Genomic DNA, 21,736 nt, shown 5'->3' with positions numbered 1-21,736 from the left:
ATCAAAGATTAAATGAAAATCCAGAACAACATACCTTAATGCTTTCATTGATTCGGTTTACCAGCCAGCTGAACAGTCGGCTGTAGAGGTTTTTGGCAAGAGCATCACGGGCATAATAGGCCTGAAATGGGAGAAGTCTCAAATTATAATCAATGTTCAGAAAGATATTGTTTAATCTTTAGCTCCAACTTGCTCAATGTCTTGTGGCTGCATCATGTAACAACACTATTATCAGTTGAAAAGACCAAAAAAAGATTCCTGGTCTCATCTTGTGGCTCGGATCCAATTGTGCTGAGGTCTGTCATCTATCAAGTTAACTTTGACCAGAAATGCATTTTAAGTTCATGGATAAACTCTTAACAGCATGATGCTTTGCCAAGGACACATCACAAGATGCTAACGGGACCCTCACTCAGATGTAATTATTGTAGTAATCAAGCTTTTGGGTTTACATGGATTCCAGCAGCCTTTACTGAGGTTTGGCCGGTAATATCTTTCGACCTCTAATTATGTTGTTGGCTCGACAACATAGTGTTATTGTACAAGGTTAGGTTAAGAGTTTTTGTTTTGTTACTGCTTTTTTTTCTTCTTCAAATATTTAAATTTATAAAATGTTTGCCTCTCCTAGACAGCTCAATCTGCATCCACTCTGTGTTGCTCTTTTATCTTTTCTAACATAGCTTACAATCAAATTCCACAGATTTATAATTTTTGACTGTATGTCCATGCAAATCTTTCAAACTATGTCCACCAAACTTGGCCCAGACCCACAGGCTGTTCTGACGTAGTATGCTTTAGTTATTTTATTTGATCTTTCTTGTTTTTCCTGTAGTGGACAATCAATCATTCAAATCAAATGAATATAAATATGAATATAAATATACTTTATTTATTTGTTATTATTATTATTATTATTATTATGTGATCAAGTATTTAAACTACGTAAGCCTTAATTTCATCATAAGGTTTTTCCCCCCACTTTCAGACAAGGGTTTTAAATTTTGTCTTGACTGACTTTCCTTTCCTCATTGTTTTTGTTGTATCTGGCTAGATGTCTTTGACCTCTGGGGAACTTTGTCTCCCATCATCTACACTGAAAATGCAACAATGATTTCCTCTCTACATTGGCATTTTTGAAGTTGAAACTGAAACGCTTGTAATTGTGATAGTTACTATACCAGGTCAATAAGATGACCTTTCATTCATAAGTGATATAATTTAATGCTAGTTTTAAAAAAATGTTAGTTTGTCATCATATTTTAGGCTTTCCAATATCTTTTGATCACTGAATTTCTATCACTTATAGAAATTCAGTCATTTAAAATTACCGAATGATGATAAAAAAAACATTTCAAGAGACTGAGAATATATATATATATATATATATATATATATATATATATATATATATATATATATAGAATCAACCATTTAAAAGGACCTCAACCTACAGAGGAGGAGTGTGCTTGTGCTGACCTGAGCCACGTTGAGCGTGGTGGACACCTTCTCCATCTTAGCCTCCACCGTACGAAAGCTGAACGCTCTCTCTAGCACAGACTGTTCAATGCCTAGCAGCTCACACATCTCCTTGAGGTCTGGGACAGGAAATGCAAAAAAAACCCAGGCAGATCAGGTTAAATAATTATTTATGGATAGACTAGACAGTGTATTATGTAATTTAAAAGAATTTGGCAATTGCCAAAGATGAGCATAAATCCTCCACCTCTTTAATAAAAAATAAATAATAATCAATTTAGTGTAATAATGTCTCTAAAATTTAAAACTACAGTCATTCTTATCAAAGGGTTCTCCTTGAGTCTAGAGGTCAAGGTTTAGACTGATATATGTTAAGCCCCTTGCAAGCAGTTTAAGCTATAGAGTATTTTAAAAGTGTTTATTTTTTGAGAGGATCTGAACATCAGGTACACCCGCCCCACACCCTTCCCGCACCAGCTCAATCTGCCTCATTTTAGCAACATTGCTATCAGGTCAAAAGGACAGATGAAAGCACATTACTGCTAATGGGTTTAAGCACAGCAGACAAACCAGACGCTGTAGTATGTAAATGGAGGTGTTGACATAAGACTGATGTTTAGTCTGGGAAGGCCACTGCCCTGGCCATAGGAAACTACTAGAACAACCAGTGACAAAACCCTCATATGCAGTGCATGTATTTAAGTAGTTGACATATTTGTTTCCCATGTAAATTATATTTAGACTTAAGTATTTAAGTCACACTTAAAAATGCATGAATGTCACTGCATTGTTTGAAAAATGCTGCTAGAGTTTTTCTTAAAACGAATTTCTAAGAAACTGCTTCCAAGGTCATTTTAGAGACACTTTTATTTGCACTGTGTCCGGGAAAGTAAATATTTTAGCCCTGTAAAACTTTTAGCATTATTTTGAATGACCTTTTTGCCTTCATTTGTTCACTTAACAGAGGTAAACTGAATGTTTAATAATTATAGAGGAATTGTAAAATGGTTTAAGATTAACTCCGGCATGTAACAGGACACATCTGTCCCTGATTTAAATATAATATCTACCCATTAGTCAAGGAGGCATTCATCTGGCTTTACAAAAACATTTTTATCATCAGCTTATGCATACAAAAGCTGCAAGGGTTATTTGGTTAAGTACCCATGTGCTTGGTGTCGATTAACTATACTACCAACTGCAAGCTATTACTGTAAATATATCTTGACAGATCAATAGATGGCAGTAGTGAACAACCTGTTGAGCAGATGAAGGCCTGTTATATACAAGTCGACAGTATATGCTGTTTCACAATTAATATTAATTTGATTTTCCATGCAAGCAAATGTTTAAATCATCATGTCTAATACTGATTGTGATGTTTCCATTTGCAAATAAAAAAGAAGAAATAGTCTTTCAGTTGTACAATATCTAACCAGATCTCCTAAAAAGCTTTTGGGTAGGCAATGCTTTCTGATAGAGCCTAGAACTCACCGTTCTTGTCCTTCACTCGACTCTCATCAAACCCGTTGACGCGAGACTCTGGTTTAAACTCTATATTTCCTAGCTTGAGAACGGCGGCCACCAGCTCAAGTATTGACTGAACCTCATCCTCCATGAAGCCCACAATTTGCATGGCATTCTGGGAAAACAGAAGGGAAAATATTTTTAATCAATAGTGGTCTGCTGATGGACATTTAACATGGCAGTACATATGGTGGCTTCTGTTAAGTGATTGACTGGACCATGACCACTACACTAATGGACAGCCTGAGGGTGTTGAACAATCTAGAGGAAAAACTAATGACAGAAATTTCCATCACACCACAGGCTGTGAAAGAGAAAAGACTGAGCATGTGGAGGTGGTCTTGCAAGCAGTTCATTGGCAAAGTCAATGGTCTAAAGGCCAGAGATAACAGCGAGTGAGCTGTAAAGGCCTCAAACGTGACGCAGCTCAAAGGGAATGACAATCTAAATACATTATCCTTACAGAGTGGAGAAACTCTTCAATAATGTTTTCATGTTAATAAGACAGGCATGCCGTGTCTCTAAGAATGAAGGTTCTACTGAGTTTTGTATATTATTTACAGCCTTGCATGAATAGCAACCATCCTCCCTTGTGGAAGTGTTTACTGTCTCCTACACACAAAATGGTTTATGCTTAACCTTATAAACTGCAACTGTCTACACTGCAAAAAAGCATGTTTCTAATTAATTGGATTTGACTCCCCAGGCAAGGGGTTAAAAGACAAAGCCAGAGGCCCAGCACATGCTGAGTTAGGGTGTTCTGATGTCAGCATGAAGCTTGGCTTAGACATATTGTTCATCAGAACTGCACTGCATTGTCTGATACAGTGCTGGATTCTGACCAGTTTAATGTGGGCTGCATTGTTTGCTGGGACACAAACACTACAGTGATTCAAATGTAATGTTATGAAACGACAATAATACTTTTTGTACGCAAAAAAAACAAACAAAAATTAAGACTTTATTCAACAATTTCTTCTCTTCTGCGTTCTGACGTGGAACCCGGAAGCGCTGTACTGTGTTTACAACGCAAATAGCGTAGGAGATCAGACAGAAGAGAAGAAATTGTTGAATAAAGTCGTTTTACTTTTTTTTTTTTTTGTGCACAAAATGTATTCTCGTCGCTAAATCAACACATTAAATAACTTATAGCTATTAGCAAACTTTTAAAAATGCACGTAATTTGTTATAAATTTGTCTGGGAAAATCATTTTTAAATGTTAATAAAACCATGTTTTGTATATGTCAGAAACCAAGTATATGTTTTAAAAATAATAATATTGTAATAATTTCTGTCCCATGGCCAGTGAAAAAGTCAGGCAAGCGCTCAAGGGAAGTACAAATCTGAACTATTGTCTCAACCAGGCCAGCAGAAAATAATCTTATTGTCAAGCCCTACATGACCGAAATGGCCATGAAAATAAATATGCATGAGAGAAGGAAAAGAAAACCGAAGCACTGATTTCTATTTGCACAAGTCAGCTAAGAGCAGGTGGAATTCCCCCTTAAATGAACCTCCCAGTCTTTAAGTAGAGGCTTGAACGAAGCTCAAATTACATAATGCCACAAGGCAAAGTGTCTTGCTCGGATCAAACTCCACCACAGTGGGGTAAAGGATGATATTATCCAGTTAAGCTCAGGAGATAAGGTGCTTTGCTAACCTCTCATCATACAGGGTGCCATGGATCAGAGCTAATCCCAAGACAGTCTGAACCAATGTCTCACATGCTATAATGTGTTTAGGAACCAGCTACTGTAGGCTTGAAAGCAAACTTACTCTGACTGTTCTGAAACTGGCAGCATCGTCCAATCCATTGACTGTTGCCGAATCCAAGCTAAGGTAGTTGTATTTGCTGAAGTCTCGGTCCAGCTTCAGTTTTTCTGAAAGAAAAATGCAATTATAGTGCCCTTTAAGGCAATTCAGTTCACTTGACAACAATCTTTGATAACTGAGCACTGTACTTTCTCACATTTGTTTTTCTATGAGTAGTCAATCTTTCCCTTTAACTGTCTTTGGTTTTGTCAAAGATTTCTGTCTATGTATTAGTCATTTCATAAGACCCAGTTGCCATCAGATTATGTTACATCTATGTGGTTTTCCGTCCAGCTCACCCCTTTGATGCCTGAAATCAAAGTCTGTTATCCCCCCCCCCCACCCCCCCACCCCCCCCCACCCCCCCCACCCCACACCACACCCCACACCACACCCCACCCCACACAAATTAACAATACATTCTCAGGTAAGCTTTAGCGCAATCTGTTCCTGGAAAGCCACTGAATGGATAGTGCATCCAGAATACACATGTAATCAAAATAAAATGCAAGTAGTCTCTTACTGAGCAAGTCATCTGATGCTCCAGAAAGCAGCTGGTAGAAGACGTGGAAATTCCTCTCGCCCCTGGTCTGCTTTACCACACGGGATTTCTCCAAGAGATCTGTGAAAGGGAAATATGAAACAGTTCATGTGCACCCCACCCAGAGATGACAACAGCTGGGGGCATTGTCCCCAAGTAAAAAGTAAACACTTGCCCTGAAAAAAAAAATAAAATAAAATAAAAAATTTTTTACTTTTCTCCATAGAAAGTTTTAGCGACAATGTTTAAACCTAAAAGACAGGCCTAACATGAGATACAATGCATTCAAGCAATGATATCCTCAATGAAGCAATGATATCCTCAATGAAGTCTACGGTTTTCAACTTCATAAATGATTTTCTCAATACAACATTTTCTACTTTATTACTTTAACATTATATTATATACTACTTTTATACTGTATCCACCAATCAGAGAATCAACTGTTTCTGCCCACTCCCATAAAGTATTGTAAATAACACAAGTCTCCCTACACTTCCGAACATCTTTCATATTTAAATTTGTATATATCTTAATCTTTTGCAATGAGATTCAAATTCTTGTCTCATTCACTTTTATTTTGTTGTGAAATACAGTTTTGCTTTTGTCTTAAATCACCTACTTTCAGGAAGAAAAAAAGTTTGTCATACGGACATATATAATACATGATAAAACTTAGCTATTGGCTACAGACAATTCTCTCCAGTCATTATAGAGGAAACAAAGGTGTTTTCCTGTTTACATTAGAATGAATATTTAGGTATCCATGGTGAAGCTTTCATTGTTCATTGTATTTAGATTGAGGCAGGAAGTCTCACAGGAGATATTCATCTGTAGGAGGAGGGACATGTCACAACACCACCCACGCTCCATCCAGATGTGTGTCCAGTAGAAAACAGCAGCATCAGCCCAAAGCCTTGATTATCTTATCATCAACCACATTTATTAGGTTGATATGAGAGAAGACAAGACATTGCTTATCTGCAACTACAAAACCTGGGCTGAAGGCGTAACTGTTAGTAAGTCAGTCCTTTTGTTTCAAATATCCAAAACATCATTAGGTTGTCATTTAGGTCTAGTGACACGGATGGATGGTGACAAACTAACCGATCGACTAGTCACTCAAACTGCAGTACTATGTAATGTAGGTTACAAACGCTCCTCAAATCAATAGCTAATTGTGTCAATGGACCGTGTCAACAGTTACAGGAATTTGCTGTGGTATGACAAACTTAGGTTGATTAATTATCACTCAATGCCAAGTGGTAGCACTTTCATTTCCATTTAAAGACTTTAAGGTCACTTACCAGATAAATGTCGCTATAGTTGAGAAATTAACTGCTATGCCAGCAATTATTTATTAGATTAGTTGACATAAAAGAAAGGGTAATGATTTCATGTTGAAATCTATATGAACGTATTAGACAAAGTACATATTTTAGGTCCTGCAACTGGTCACCATTCCTCATCATCATTTCAACAACCCATTAATTGGAGACTATAAATGAACCAAGTGCATGAGAAAACCTTGAGCTAAATGAACCACTGCTTCAACAGTCAAGGGTATGTGTGCCAAACCACTAGACTGCTGGTCTGGATTTGAATTTGCAGAGAGACAGGCTCAAGGGGATATTACAGTAACCATTTGCTTGCTATGCTGCTACAAAACAAGGACACACTCTGGATGGTTTGTGTGTGTATGTATGAAATGCACTGTGAGCACTGCTAAAAGCAAGAGTAAAGAAAGGGCCACTTGTATAAAATACTAAAAGAAATAGATGCCCAAAAATGAAACATCTGTCATCATTTATTCTCACTCAGACTTTCTGTCAGAAAACAGAAATTCTCAAGAATGTTCATGCAGTTCTTTTCCATAAAGCGACAGTTCATGGTAATCACAGCAACCATAAAAGTAGTTCTGCACTACATTCCAAGTGTTCTGCATCCATATGTACTACTGTTCAAATGTTTGGAGTCAGTGAGATTTTTACATTTTTTGAAAGAAGTCTCTTATGCTCACCAAGTCTGCATTAACTTGACTGAAAGTACTTGAACAAAAACAATCGGTTCTAGTTGTATTTCCACTTCAGCCTGGTACGGGACGACATGGCACGATTACAAACCATTATAGTCCCAGGATTTTCAGCATGGTTGGCTACAGTTTCTAGTGTGCTATTTGAGCAAACTAAACACAAGTTAATGATAAAATTAAAAGAAATATCTGATCATCCTACATAACACCGTCGCTATTTACAACTCATACAATCTTTAAACTCTTGTGATACCAAGGCAATGCATTTTTTATTCCAAAGAGCTCTGTTATCAGTCCCATGGTGGAAAATCAAACCATATCCGTGCCTGGCCTGATCGGCATGGGATGGAATGGTTAAGCAACGAGGCTGGAGGAAAGGTGGTTATAGTCACACATTTTTATAGTCAAACATTTTTCCAGCTTTCTTCTTTTGTATTTCAAAAAAACAAAACAGCATAAAGGCTTGGAACAATATGAGGTTGTCTAAATAATGACAGATTTGGGGTGAACTATTCCTTTATTCCTTCTTGGGAACTATTACAGGGACACACCATGATCTCTGCCTTATAATTATACTCACAATTACTGATGACTCCACCAATGGGGTCTCCTTTGAAGTCAAACTCGATATCCATGTACTTTCCCTGTAGAAAGAGAAGAAATTGTTAGCACATCCCATAAAAAAGTGCATGGTGGTTAGTTGATGACATGGTTCTTTATTGTTGTTTAACAGGGCCTTCTTGTGCAGTCAAAATAAGATATGATCAAGTTGTTAAGGTCTAAGAAGTGTGTCCCTCCCCTATGGTGACACTACAAGGCCTTTAGTACTAATGGAAGGCTTGCTGTGGAGAACCACGTGGCTCTTCAGTGGTTTCTGATGGTAGGAAAAGACGCATGACAACGAGGGCAGTGATCACTGCAAATAGGGCTGAAATTTGAGCCTTCCGTGAGGCAGATGGGAAAAAAAGACTTTCCCTCTAAGCGCAGTCAATTCTCCAAGCACAGGCCTGTTCATTACACACGCTGCCAATCATACATAGATTTGCAATGGAGTAATGGACTACTGTGAGAGAAAAGGCTTTTTTTTCTCCGCTGCTGTAATGGTAAAATAAGCTTTTTTTGTCTTTCTGTCCCTGTACACTATTTGGGAAAGGAACAGTAAGCTCAGTGTCTCTAGAGCCAGTAAAAATGTTCCCTCTTTATTTATATCCAACAGCACTTCTAAAGGAAACTGCGTTAGAGGCTGATGGATAAACTCGAAAATCCTCTGCCAACACAGGAAGTAAAAGCTGAAAATTGCTTTGAGAAAATTTATAACACAGAGAGCTGTTGAAAAATTATATGATAAAATGGCGCTTGAGATACAAAACATGAAATTTTAAATGTTAAAGTGTTAACATGGCATCTATAGGGCAGCATCCTAACCAGTCCACAACTGTTTTGCCACATTAATAGACTTCCAAAAGAGCTTTGTGATTGGATGTTGCTAAGCTAAGTATATATAACCTCTGTTAAAAAAAGTGAACATAATTGTATAGAATGTGCACATGTAGTTTACTTCAAAACTTATTATATTAATTGCAAGTGCAATTTCAAATATTTAATGAAATAAAATGCCACTTAAGTGTACTTTGTGTACTGTTTGTTAACAATTAAGAACACTTTTAAAAAGTGCACTTTGTAATAATGTCAAATAAGTTTCACTTTTTAAATCATTCAAGTTTCAAATTTAATTTATTTATGAAGCACATTTAAAACAACCTTGGTTGACCAAAGTGCTGTACAAAATTGCCTAGGTCTAACACCAAAATTAAAATAAACATTCACAAAATGTTAAAAGCACAAGCGTACAAATGGGTTTTTCAAAAGACTTTTAAACTCAGACACTGTAGTCGCTGTTCTGATAGAGAGTGGCAATTTGTTCCATAGCTTGGGGCCAGCTACTGCAAAGGCTCTGTCACCCCTGCATTGTAGTCTGGATCTGGGTACTCGTAGTAGATGACTGGTCTGTGATCTGAGCGATCTGACTGGATTGTGTTCAGTAAACTCTGAAAGGTACTGAGGAGCGAGATTGTTTAACGCTTTGTATACGAATAAAAACATTTTGAATTCAATACGAAAATGAATAGGTAGCCAGTGCAATGAACATAAAATAGGCGTAATGTGGTCCCGTTTGCTCACGGGCAGTCGCAAACGGGACCACATTACGCCTATTTTATGTTCATTGCACTGGCTACCTATTCATTTTCGTATTGAATTCAAAATGTTTTTATTCGTTTTGGACGAGTTGAAGTCTATGAATAGATGAGACAGGCAGCCCATGATACAGCAAATTGCAGTAATCAAGCCATGATGAAATAAAAGCATGAATTACAATCTCAAAACTCTTCCTTAGGAAGGGTTTGACTTTCGCTAATCTTCTAAGGTGGTAAAAGCTGGAACTGACAACATTGACAAATCATTGTTTTAATAATTCTTTGTTGTTCTTTAAAGTACACTTATTTTGATGTGTTATGGTTATTTTAATTTAGATAACACAATTACAAATTTGTAATGATATTGCAATTTAGAACAATTATATTTAAATTCATAACATAGCCTACACATTTTAAAAGAAATTACCTACATTAACCCTTAAACAGGCAATGCACACCACAGAATACATACTCTAATCTCTTGTAAGAGGCATGAGAAAGACTATTTCTTCCAATTCTGTTATCATTATCATAGTGGTGTATGTTTGGAGTATGTGGGTCACATGACTTGGTTCACATTTTCAGTGGACATTTTGTCAGTTTGACCTAAAGCCGACACGCCCACCCATGGAGCTGGACATTCTGATTTTGTAGAAAGTAGGCATATATTAATGGTACTTTTATTCAGCAAAAAATGCACAACAACTGCTAATTTTAATTGTGAACACTTTAAGATGTTGAAAAAGAAAAGTCATGTTGCTCATGCTGTTATTTATCTGATTTTGAAAAGTCTGTATCCCCTGAGATACGTTGCTAGATTAGGGTAAGAAAATGGGATTATCCACAGCACTGATAAATGAGTGGTGTCTTACGGTAAACTGGACCCCTGTACAGGTTATTGCATTATTGCGCATTCTGGGGTGACAGGTGTGGGCAGTCGAAATCTCGTTCCAGGACCAGGGCCCTTAGGGAAGATCCTTATAGGCCCTAGAATTGTATATGCTTCAATTCTAGGAAAGTATATTTTGAATAAATCTTTGGCTAATAAATCTAATAAAATCCATATAAATCTAAATGACTTTGGCTTTTTTATATGCTAATAGGGCAACGTATCCTGGGAAATCCAAACTATATTAAATATTTTTAAAAAATCCATTGGATATGTTTCACTTAAGATATAAAACGTGACATGATTTTTTGCTGATCATTTTCCACTCTTGCCTGTTTAAAGGTTAATGTATATTTAAGTTTACAGAAAACTATAATGAAATTATATAAAGATGAACTAAATTTCTACTTAAGCGGATCCAAAAATATTCAGCTAAATGCATTTAATATAAATTTAAACTAAAGTAAATTTTAACTAAAATGCAATTAACATGCAATTAAGTGTCTGAAAACATTAAAAGAATATACAGTATTAAGTGTGAACTGAATGTAAAGAATATTATTTCGGTAGTAAATGGTGAAACTATCATAGACTGAGATAAATAAATGCTTTAGAAGTATTGTTCATTGTTAGCTTATATTAACTAATACAGTTAACTATTTTTGTTTTACTTTTTAATTTTTTTACTTATACTTTGTGGAACTGAATGAATTTTTTTATATTTATAACTAACATTTCTCACACCTGAGCAAACATCTTGGATCTATTGTTTGCCGCTATGCATTATGGAATAGCCTTTGACAAAGGATGCACTACTGCCTTTAAAATCCAAAATGAAACCATTTAGGAGGCATCATAATCATGTAACTGCATTTGTGTTGGGATTTGGGAGTGTGCCTATGATGCCTTAAACTCGCTAGGTTTTGAAACAAAGCCACATAAATAAATGGTTATGTAACACTGATGGTTTCATGTGGGTGATGCAAGAGCCAGTAAGAGTGCTCAAACTAATTTTTGTGCATTTTGACCCATGAATTACTAAAATTTAGATCAACAAAAACAACATTGACTCATCACTGGTTTGTTTAACGTAGACTAACCATGTTCCGTACAACAACGATGTTCCGTACAGATTAACTTTAACCGCCGATCGCTGAATAAATACCTCTAGGTCATACACAAAATACATATCTGTGTCGTCTTCATTTCTCCCTCTTTCATCCCCGATCAAAACAGAGACACTCCAGCTGTATGTTCCAGTGATATTTCAGTTAGTTTGCCAGGTGCGCCCACTTCGCTTGAAAATTGCCCGTGGGCAAGCTATACTTCAGACAGCGGCTTGGGTGGGGAGACAACTAGAGCAACGAAAATGTACATTTCAATTTCATTTATGCTTTTCCCAGTATAACAGTCTTTATTAAATGAATATTATGCTATCACAAATTGTTAAATATATTACCCTTTTGTTGACTAAATGCTGTGAAATGGGGATTTTTAAACGATTGCGGCCGATGACCGTTTGACGCCACTCTCAGGCAGCAAAAAAGGCTGCACGTCTGTCAGCAGTGCAGTGATGATGTTTATATTCATAAAGGGTCAATTAAGTTAATATTAACATAAATTGTTACATGATTAAATATTTTAACATTAAAATTAATCAGTTGACCGGTTAATTTTCCATTTCGCCGTTGAAAATAAGTTATTCGCTCTGTACGGAACACCATTATAAGCCTGTACGGAACATCGTTAACGCTTATCATCTTCCGTACACAGGTGGAGGAGGTAGTTTTCCCCACTTTTCTCAAAAACTATTGGTCCAAAAGACATCAATCAAAGTGTGGACCAATCAATGGGTATTCCCCCGGAGAATGATCACACAAACATGCTAGTCTTGCTCTCAGAAACGGAGGAGTGGTCGCTGACGTGCGGTGATAGGCTAAAAGTGTACGGAACATGGTTAGTCTACGTTACCCTGTTATGTAAATTAAACAGCACCTCTGTTGAACCGCTGAAAGCACATGCTGGACAATTCTGTGTGGTCTGACCTCTGTAAGTACACACTCTATAGCTCAGTGTATGTTTATTTAGTGTGGTCAGGCCGTGATAGACAGCTGAAAAAAAGCCAAACTGTCAAAGAGCCACAACATCAAACTAATGGCGCTTTTCCACTGCTGGTACGGCTCGGTACGGCTCAGTACGGTTCGGCTCGGCGCACACGGTTCGGCTCGGTTCGCTTTTCCACTGCTTGGTACGACTCGGCGGCACGGCACGGCTCGGCTCGCTTTAGCTCGGTTTGCTTTTCCACTGCAGTTAGTACCGCTTCAAAGTGGGTGGGATTATAGTCGGACCGTTATAGTTTATCCGCTCCTCGGCAACCAACGAGACGAACGTCTGCACTTCGTCCACTGACCACGAGTCAGCCATTTCTTTTTTATGGAAGTTTTCTTGCTTTCTTTTTTCTTCAAGCAAGTCAAGCAAGTAGTTTTAAAACAGGTGCAACAGCGGTGGCTGTTGTCTAATGGCTATTTAAATCTAGTGGGTTTAGTGTCTCGTGTCGCAAATACAATGACGCTGATAGTGACGATTCTGTCTGTCTGACCAATCAGTGATCTGTAGTGTTTTCACGTCACATTTTAGTATCGGTACGGTACGCTTGGAACCTCAACAGACCAGGTACCATTTAAAGCGAGCCGAAGCGAGCCGCACCGTACCGTACCATGCAGTGGAAATGCGCCATAAGTGAGCCGTACCGAACCGAGCCGTACTGTACCATGCAGTGGAAAAGCGCCAAAGCGTGCCGTACCGAACCGAACCGTACCGTTCCATGCAGTGGAAAAGCGCCAATATTTGCATAAATGGAGATATTTAACTCTGCTAATCTTTCCGAGTTGTGTTGAATGGCATTGTGGGAGTCAGGAAAGAAAATCATAGAAAAACAAGCAGAACAGAGTAGAGTCAAAGGCATCTGGAGGTGGTTGCCAGAGAGGTTACACAGGGTTCTGTTTGAATCCCACTGTATGAACAAGCACGAACAGCAATCACTCTGCTGTTTTGGGGTGTCAGAATAGAGGTGTCGGTCAATAAGAAGAGGAAAACAAAGCAAAGTGGTACTGCAAAAGGAGACTGGAAACACAAAGCAAAAACAAACTCCCAAGAAAAGCATTGATAAGAGAGAACACTTTAGGGGTAAGCTGACAAAGCAATAGAATGATTTGCCTGTGTTTAGATCACTGATCAAAAGTCCATGTTGATCTAATCTAAAGCAAACATGCGCTAAAGGCAGGAGCAGCATCATACCAGTCGTAAAATATTCTTCCTGGTTAGGGGTGCTCCGATCAGGATTTTTGGGGCCGATCACCGATCGCCGATTACTGGAAGCTGTATCACCCGATACCGATAACCGATTACAGGGTCTATTTGAAGACTTATTTTTATCATGTAGCATTACTTATTAAACTATATTTAACAACAATGTACATTAAGTATTACATTTAAGAGAAGACAATGCATAATGAATTGACACCTGTGTATTTATTTGCAAGCAACATGTATTAACATAGCAGCTTGGTTATTGGGAGCAGCTTAGGGCTTGACATACAACTTTCCTGTAGAATATAAAATAAAATTAATAAAAGACAGAACATCTGAGTCTTTAAATTTAGCTTTAGACTACTTTAAACTAAAAACAGCAACAAAAAAGGCTATAGCCAAAATAATGTTTTGAGTCAGTCAGCCATCAGTTTTTCTAATACACTTAAAGGACCACAGGTAGTAAAGTGCACAGCAACAAAAAAACAAAACAAAACAAAAACTAACAACTTCCATATTTGTATCTATACTCTTTGCTTTTTTCTGGGATGCTTAGTCAGATTTTGTAGGCATTTAGAGAGGAAGAGAGAGGTAGAGAAACCTTTTGTGTGTGTGTGTGTGTGTGTGTGTGTGTGTGTGTGTGTGTGTGTGTGTGAAGAACCCTTGCAAAATTATTTTAAACCGATTAAGAAAGCCACCACTGGTCACATATGGTTAGATTGATTTTTTTTCTAGATCCAGTGAAGTCTGTCCCACCATGTACCTAATATAAATAAATAAAACATCTTCAGTTAACTAGCAGATCATTCATTTAGTTCGCTATTAAATAAGAAATCTAGCGCTAAAATGTGTTTTTGAACTCAAGGTGCGCGCTCGTTGCCGCGGCGATCAGTTGCATGGATACAGTGCTCTGTGCCTCGCGCAGGCTTCACTCGGACGCGCGCTTCAATCTATCGCCGTTGCGGACTCTATTCATTCCGGTGTAATCACAAAATAAAACACAAAAGTATCCTTGCTTGATATAACTGTAACAGCTGATGAACATATTCAGTTTTGATGAGAGAAAAAAATATGTACGAGTGATTTGACGGACGCACGGGGGTTGGATACATTTTTGTCATTGGTTGTTGCGTTAAATCTTACCCAGATACAATAGTGCTATTTTCTGATTGGCTATTGTGTAGCTCGACGAACAACACCAGAGGAAACGCGCTTGATTCATGCCGGTTCCACAGTGAGAGCGGCGCGGCCAGAGTTTTGGCCGCTGCGGCATATTAAATATATTACAAATAGTTTTTCAGCGTGAGAAATACAATGTGTGGCGGGAGAGCATGACAAAAGACCGAAATGAGTGACTGTCACGCTCAATGCTTGACACTTGAGAGCCCTGTTGTAGAATTGCCAGACCGGTGAAGCCATTTTTACCAGGGCGTAAAAAAATTGTCTCGCGAGTTTTGCGTCATCTGATCGGCTTTTCTGGATCGGCCTTTATAGAGACCGCCGATCACACATCCCAAAGCAATTATCGGCCGATTATGATCGGCGACCGATCAATCGGAGCACCCTTATTCCTGGTAGAAGAAATAGATACTCACAAATCGAGACGAGTTGTCATTCCTCACGGTTTTGGCGTTACCAAAAGCTGAAGTGGAAATAAAACATGCTGCGAGTTAGTCATGCCATATTCATTCAGCACTACATTTCTACTTTGACTGATGTCATCTGGTGGAAACATTATCCTGAATCCTCTCAGCTATCTTTCATCATATTCATGAAACATAAAATAATTAGAAGGCTAATAGCAGGAACAATTCCACATGTCCATCAATAATTTTGTCCATTATACAACAGTATGAGTATATGCGTATTTTAGTTAACTGTGATGGACACTGAATGGAATTTACATTTGGCAGACACTTTAATCTGAAGTGACTTTCATTGCGTTTGCTGTTTACATTTTATCAGTTCATGCATTCCCTGGGTTTTGAACCCATGACCTTGGCATTGGCATGCCTGTTTAAGCTTCAAGATGGCACCACAACAAATGAGAGTATCATTGTGCATTCAGATTAAACAAACAATGGCTACATTTAGAAAAGCATACTAATATATTACTGCAATAGATAGTATGCATACTGCGTTCAGTATGCGAAACGTTCTGTATGCCTGGAACATTCAGATTACCTACTACAGTACCTTTGCAGTATACAAAACAGCACATTGCACAGAATACTGTATCCCACAATGCAACCTTCCATTTCAGTGACAAATAAACTTCAAAATAATTCTCAAATTAGATTAAAGTTAATAACTTTGAAAATAATTGCTGGTCCCTGGTCTATTTGATGAAATATAGATAAGTATAACAAGAAAAAGTGGCTGTATAAACTGTACAGAGTCTTTTTAGATTTTGTTTATTTTCTGTGACATTTTCAGGCCTGGTAAACTTTCAAATTCCCTGAAATTTTAAGTTTTCCTAAGTTATCCATGTCCATGGGACTTCTGCATACAAGAACTGCCTCATTTCTTTCAAATCTATTTTGTTCTTCACTTTTTGTTTCGCTGCTTTACCAATATGATTTTACTGAAACTAACATTAAGCACTCTTAAAAATAAAGGTTCCAAATAGGGGTTTTCACAGAGATGTCCAGCCCGTTCTCATCCTTTGGCGTCATACATGTGACGCTTTGTACATTTCGTCGAAATCTTACGCACATGGCATCCTTTAGCATCAATATGAGACGCAGAACCCAAGGCGTCATACAGGTGACGCTCGTCTAAATCCGATGCACGGCATCGTTTAGCGTCAATATGAGACGCAGATCCCAAGGCGTCATAACCGTACCCTACCCCAGACCTAAACCTACCCATAACAGTGCGTGTTATATTGACGCTAAAGGATGCCATGTGCGTAAGATTTCGAAGAAATGTCATATGGCGTCACCTATATGACGCCAAAGGATGAGAATGCTTGAGATGTCATAGCATAGAAGAATCATTTTTGGTTCCCAAAATAACTTTTGAGTAGACAGTTTATTTTATTTCATTTTTTTCTTTTATTTAAGAACATTTTAGAAATCTAAATAACATTTTACCACTATAAAAAACCTCTTGTGCAATGGAAGGGTTCCATGGATGTTAAAGGTTCTTCATAGAACCATAGATGCTAATAAAGTTCCTTTATTTTTAAGCGTAACATGTCCCTCATTAAATAATTAATTTTTGCATTTTCCTTCTGAACACCATCTCCTCAGAGTATAACCTACATACACAGAAAGTCTATGGTAGAGAAACATGCAGCAGGAAATGTGCAGGACCCCCAGTGTGGGGCTCATTACTTCCAGCAGCTAAACTCTCCCAGATGTGGGACTTCACTCTGCTCGGAGTCCGGCTGCCAAGAAGCACTGGGCATTCCTGCTCCATCTCCATCTCATTGCTTATGGGCATTTCCTGTTCATGGCCCCACATAAAAACACAACTGTCTGATTGCCAACAGGGACCAGGGAGCTTTTGGCCCATTAGTAGGGGTAGGATTATGGGAAAATCCAAATGATATATGTCTCTAATCATCTTGCTTTCAAACTTGCCTTCAAAAATCTGAAAGATCTGCCACTCGGCTTGCCTTTAACTGACCTCCAGAACATCTGATGTATGTTTAAAAGGACAAGGGACCTGCACATCCTAAAGGTGTGACAATTGGTACAAAATCAAAAGAAACGGAAAACTCACCTTCAAGCACAGGATTGGACTGAAGCAGCTGCTCCTTCACTTTGTTCACCTCCTGGCCCTTCCCACACACTGCCGCCACATATGACATCACAAACTTACTGGCCTCTGAAAAACAGACCACAGAAGAATGAGGTCAGGGGTCATCTTCGAGACAAGACCTCACCTCCAAAAATCCCCTTTACATCAACTCACTCTGCCCATCCTACAGGGAGAAAACGCCTTTCCCATTCAAACTCCCCCATTCCTTCAAAGCCAACCATGAGATCAACTGTTTAAAGAGTCTTCAACATTCCATTGAGCTGGTGCTATTAATTATAAAGAGATGACAGAGCAACTCAAATATAGGGGAATGATTGTGCATCAATGTTCAGTATGCCTTACATAAAAAAAATAATAATAATAATAATAAAAAAATATATAAATTGAAGATATAAAAATTATTTAAGTTTGTTAGATTCATATTAAGTCACATTTATTTCCGTAAATCAGTTCAAAATATCGGTTTAAATGATTCTATTTAAAACGTATTCACTGATTTGTTTGCATCCTCATTCAAAAATGCCAACGGAAGTCCCAGTGTGCCTTAACAAATATATGTTGTCAAATATTGCTGCATATTATTAAATTGGTGCATATAAATGAAAATGGTTCAATTTGACTTCCTTTAGTTCATTTCGTTAAAAAAAACCCGATGTGAAAATTATTTTAAACTATTTGTTTAAAACTGTTTTAGTTTTTACATAAAATGATTTAAATCTACTTGGCACAAATGGCTGTTTAAGATTTATCTTGTTCAACACTTAATGACTTTCCCATGTCTGGACCTATGAGAGCAGTGACTTACACACAGAAGTGCTGATATGAAATGTTTTCTGAAGGGAAGGACGCCCACTTATGTTTTAGAGATTTACAGCTATGTTTGGACTCTGCTCAATTCACAGGACTTAAACTATGAAGCCTTTTGATCAAATCTAATACATAGAGATAGAGTGATAATCAAGCAGATAGAAAATAACGCCATAACTCTTCATGGATCCTGAATAGGAGAGTCCAATTTAATTTATTTCTGAGCTGTGGTAGATTTTCATTAGTACAGAAGAGCATTTAGAAATTAACAGTCACCTTGACTAACAGTCAATGTTTTTCATCAGTCCTTGCTCTGTAGTATGTAGTGCGTGGATTACCACAATCCCCATTTATCTCATTGCCTTAACTGTTGGACATCCTGGATTTGAATGGTTGGCACAGTAAGATGCTCATTTTAAAACAAGAGTCCAGTTATGCACTGCTAAACAGCTGTGGTTTTGTAAAATTCCAAGATAACTTCTTTCAAATGAACATGACAGAGTTGAGCTGACATTAAAAGAACTCAAGCAAAAGTTCAGTCAAAAGAGCATATACTACACCTGCTTGTCAGATGAACACTTGCAATTCAAAAACTACAATAAAAGTGTGTATTTTATTGTTCCAATATATTTTTTTTTTTAATCGATATAATAGGCATATTGAGCAAGTCATTAATTGCTTAATCATCTCTAATTTCTGTAAGGCAAATATTTATTTTTTAAAGACAGGCAGGCACAACTTAATTACACATGATTTCTAAACAATTTGCCATTCTAAAAACAAAGAAAAATTATGTAATGTCTCAAAAGGGAGAATATGAAATGGTATCCATATGTAAACACTGAATGGGAGCCAAATTAAAGAGTCAAATACATTTATGATTGGATCATAAATTATAAGGAACACAGCACCTGTTACCCATTTGTAGATCTTGATCTGTTTCCCAACACCGGATGAACAGTTTGACACAAGAAGAGTTAGTCCTCTAAACTAATTTAATCCAAGATATTACTTTAGATTGCAGATTAGTCCAACTTGCATACCAATTTTACTGTTGATCTATCAAGAATCTATGACATACATTTTACTCTCTACTTATCCCACAAAGACAATGCAATGGAACTACTGTAAAATGTAATAGGAGCAAGTTAACAACAGTGCATTATGGGTGAATCATCCTTTGACGCCATTGTTAAAGATGAATTGGAGAGAATTTAGGAATGAGTGGATTAAAAGAATGAGCACGAGGGAACAGGAAATGACATCATATAGTAACAAAATCCTATATTAAGAAAGTATTAGTATCACAATACTGAAAAAATGTAAAGTTAGCAGCATCACTACTGAAATGCTATTCAAACATTGATACTATTCTTCTTCTGAGACAAAATTTTTCAACTCCAACTCCTCCTAGACTTTTCAAGCTAGAACTACCAAACTCAGACTAGACATTCAGACTGTTCTGACTGTTCAAACTCATCAAACTTTATGCTTTAAAACCACTTTTTAAAACCACAATTTCAAAATGAAAACCTTTCAAAGCTTTTAAAACTTCGTCAAGCTTTCTGGTCAGGCTTTCTCAAGCCAACTTGAAATTTTGTCTCAACAAACTTTTTTTATCTAGTTTGTTACTAATTAGCTTGATTCGAGTGTAAGTATTTTCAGTGGTCTTACCCGTCTTTCCTGCCCCGCTCTCTCCAGTGATGAGAATACACTGGTCTTTATCTTGATCCCGCAGGGACCGGTAGGCCTCATCTGCCAGAGCATAACTGAAAAGAGAGAGAGAATATTCAGGCTTAAAGAGTTAATTGAACAGCAAATCAAAGCTTGCATTTGCAATTAGGCACCTGTCTTCAGTGTTCTGCTGAATCTGTGTCATATCAGAAATTTACTTCAACCATCTAGACCTATTATTAACATACCAATCCTAAATCGAGAACACTTTCTGATATGCTCCAATAAGAGGCATGGTTTAGAGGTGGAAATTGCCAGTGATGGCCACACACCAGGGATTCAATATGTTTAAAACCTGGACAACACTAGGTCAAATTTATTTTCAAATGAATTAGGGTAGTGGATTTTAGGACCCAGATTTTACATGGGACAACAAGAGGCGACAAGACAATACCAAAATTGCTATTCAAACATAAGTAAAAAAACAAAAAAAACATCCTAGCAATTAAACTTTGAATTCATCTTAATAATATTGCATACAAATTATAAATTAAATAGCTACAAAAATAGTAATCTCTGCATCCAATGATTCACTGCACAACACACATTGTGCTCAAGCCATATTACAAAGTGCATTTATTGCATGCATGATTTGGTTAAAGAGAGAGTTCACTTAAAAATGAAAATTCTGTCATCATTTACTCACCCTCAAGTTGTTTCAAACCAGTATGAATTTATTTCTTCTGCTGAACACAAAAGATTTTAAGATATTTTTGAAGAATGTCGGTAACTAAACAGTTGATGGACCCCATTGAATTCCATAGTATTTTTTTTCCTACTATGGAAGTCAATGGGGTGCATCAACTGTCTGGTTTCCAACATCTTCAAAATATCTTCTTTTATGTTTAGCAGAAGAAAGAAATTCATACAGGTTTGAAAAAAAATTGAGGATGAGTAAATGATGACAGAATTTCAATTTGGGGGTGAACCATTCCCCTAATTTTTATTCTGCTGTGCACAACAACACCACAACAGACCTGTGATCCATGTTTGGTCACAACCCTCCAGCAGTCTGTTGAATCATTTTGCAAATTTTCTTTTTAATGATGGATGCATCAACAGTTGACAGCACTTGAGAAAATTCCTCAGACCAATTACATTTGTTTTGTATGATTTCCTGATAGAAAACAAACAGGATATAATAATTAATATGCAATTAGATTAATTCTACATAAATTCCAGGATGGTAAACAATAGAAAAGTGGGTCATATTATCAACCCAGTGAGCTCTTTAACAGTGATGTAATTGTAAAGGATTTGTTTGAAGAGGAAAGGACAACAGCAGCAGTCTGTCAGTTCACATTTGTACGAGTGGGTTTTTGGCTGCTGTAGACACTAGGCGTAAACACGTCCATTACTGACTGACACTCTCCAGACTGAGTGACCAGCTCTAAATAAATTGGCCTAAAAACAATGCTAATTTCAATCCATTTTTTTCTACCTCCCAGTTTCCTCCCAGTCTGTACTTCTCAACAATCATTACTCAGGAATTTTCCAAAACCACCACTAATAATAGGTCTGATTGTGAGGGAAATGCTGCATGTATTTCCCCTCCTCTAAGTCTAGATTTGTCAGGTTCACGAGTAGCTATAGTGGTATACATATAGTCATAGTGTACAAAAACTCCAGAGCATTGATAAGGAGT

At 37.3% G+C, this 21,736-nt stretch overlaps 2 protein-coding genes across 5 annotated transcripts in view; both read right to left on the bottom strand.

Moving 5' to 3' along the window:
- Positions 1–3,241, bottom strand: part of upp2 (uridine phosphorylase 2) — a 65,876-nt gene extending 62,635 nt beyond the window's left edge. Inside the window, exon 1 of the mRNA XM_056252227.1 lies at positions 3,234–3,241. The gene's annotated coding sequence lies outside the window, so the exon portion shown is untranslated. The remainder of the gene's footprint in view (positions 1–3,233) is intronic.
- Positions 1–21,736, bottom strand: part of myo1b (myosin IB) — a 108,842-nt gene that overhangs the window by 37,895 nt on the left and 49,211 nt on the right. For all 4 annotated transcript variants that reach the window (XM_056252222.1, XM_056252223.1, XM_056252224.1 and 1 more), the window contains exons 4-12: positions 20,032–20,126; positions 17,512–17,616; positions 15,378–15,424; positions 7,970–8,033; positions 5,340–5,438; positions 4,781–4,884; positions 2,971–3,118; positions 1,477–1,595; positions 35–121 (exon numbers count right to left, since the gene is read on the bottom strand). In XM_056252222.1, coding sequence (XP_056108197.1) covers positions 35–121; positions 1,477–1,595; positions 2,971–3,118; positions 4,781–4,884; positions 5,340–5,438; positions 7,970–8,033; positions 15,378–15,424; positions 17,512–17,616; positions 20,032–20,126 — 868 coding nt within the window. The remainder of the gene's footprint in view (positions 1–34; positions 122–1,476; positions 1,596–2,970; positions 3,119–4,780; positions 4,885–5,339; positions 5,439–7,969; positions 8,034–15,377; positions 15,425–17,511; positions 17,617–20,031; positions 20,127–21,736) is intronic.

This window comes from Rhinichthys klamathensis, unplaced genomic scaffold, assembly GCF_029890125.1.
Source record: "Rhinichthys klamathensis goyatoka isolate OS25496 unplaced genomic scaffold, OSU_Roscu_1.1 h1tg000093l_1, whole genome shotgun sequence".
Classification (NCBI taxonomy): Eukaryota; Metazoa; Chordata; class Actinopteri; order Cypriniformes; family Leuciscidae; genus Rhinichthys; species Rhinichthys klamathensis.
The sequence above is the reverse complement of the archived record's forward strand: the minus strand, read 5'-3'. Positions and strand labels throughout refer to the sequence as shown.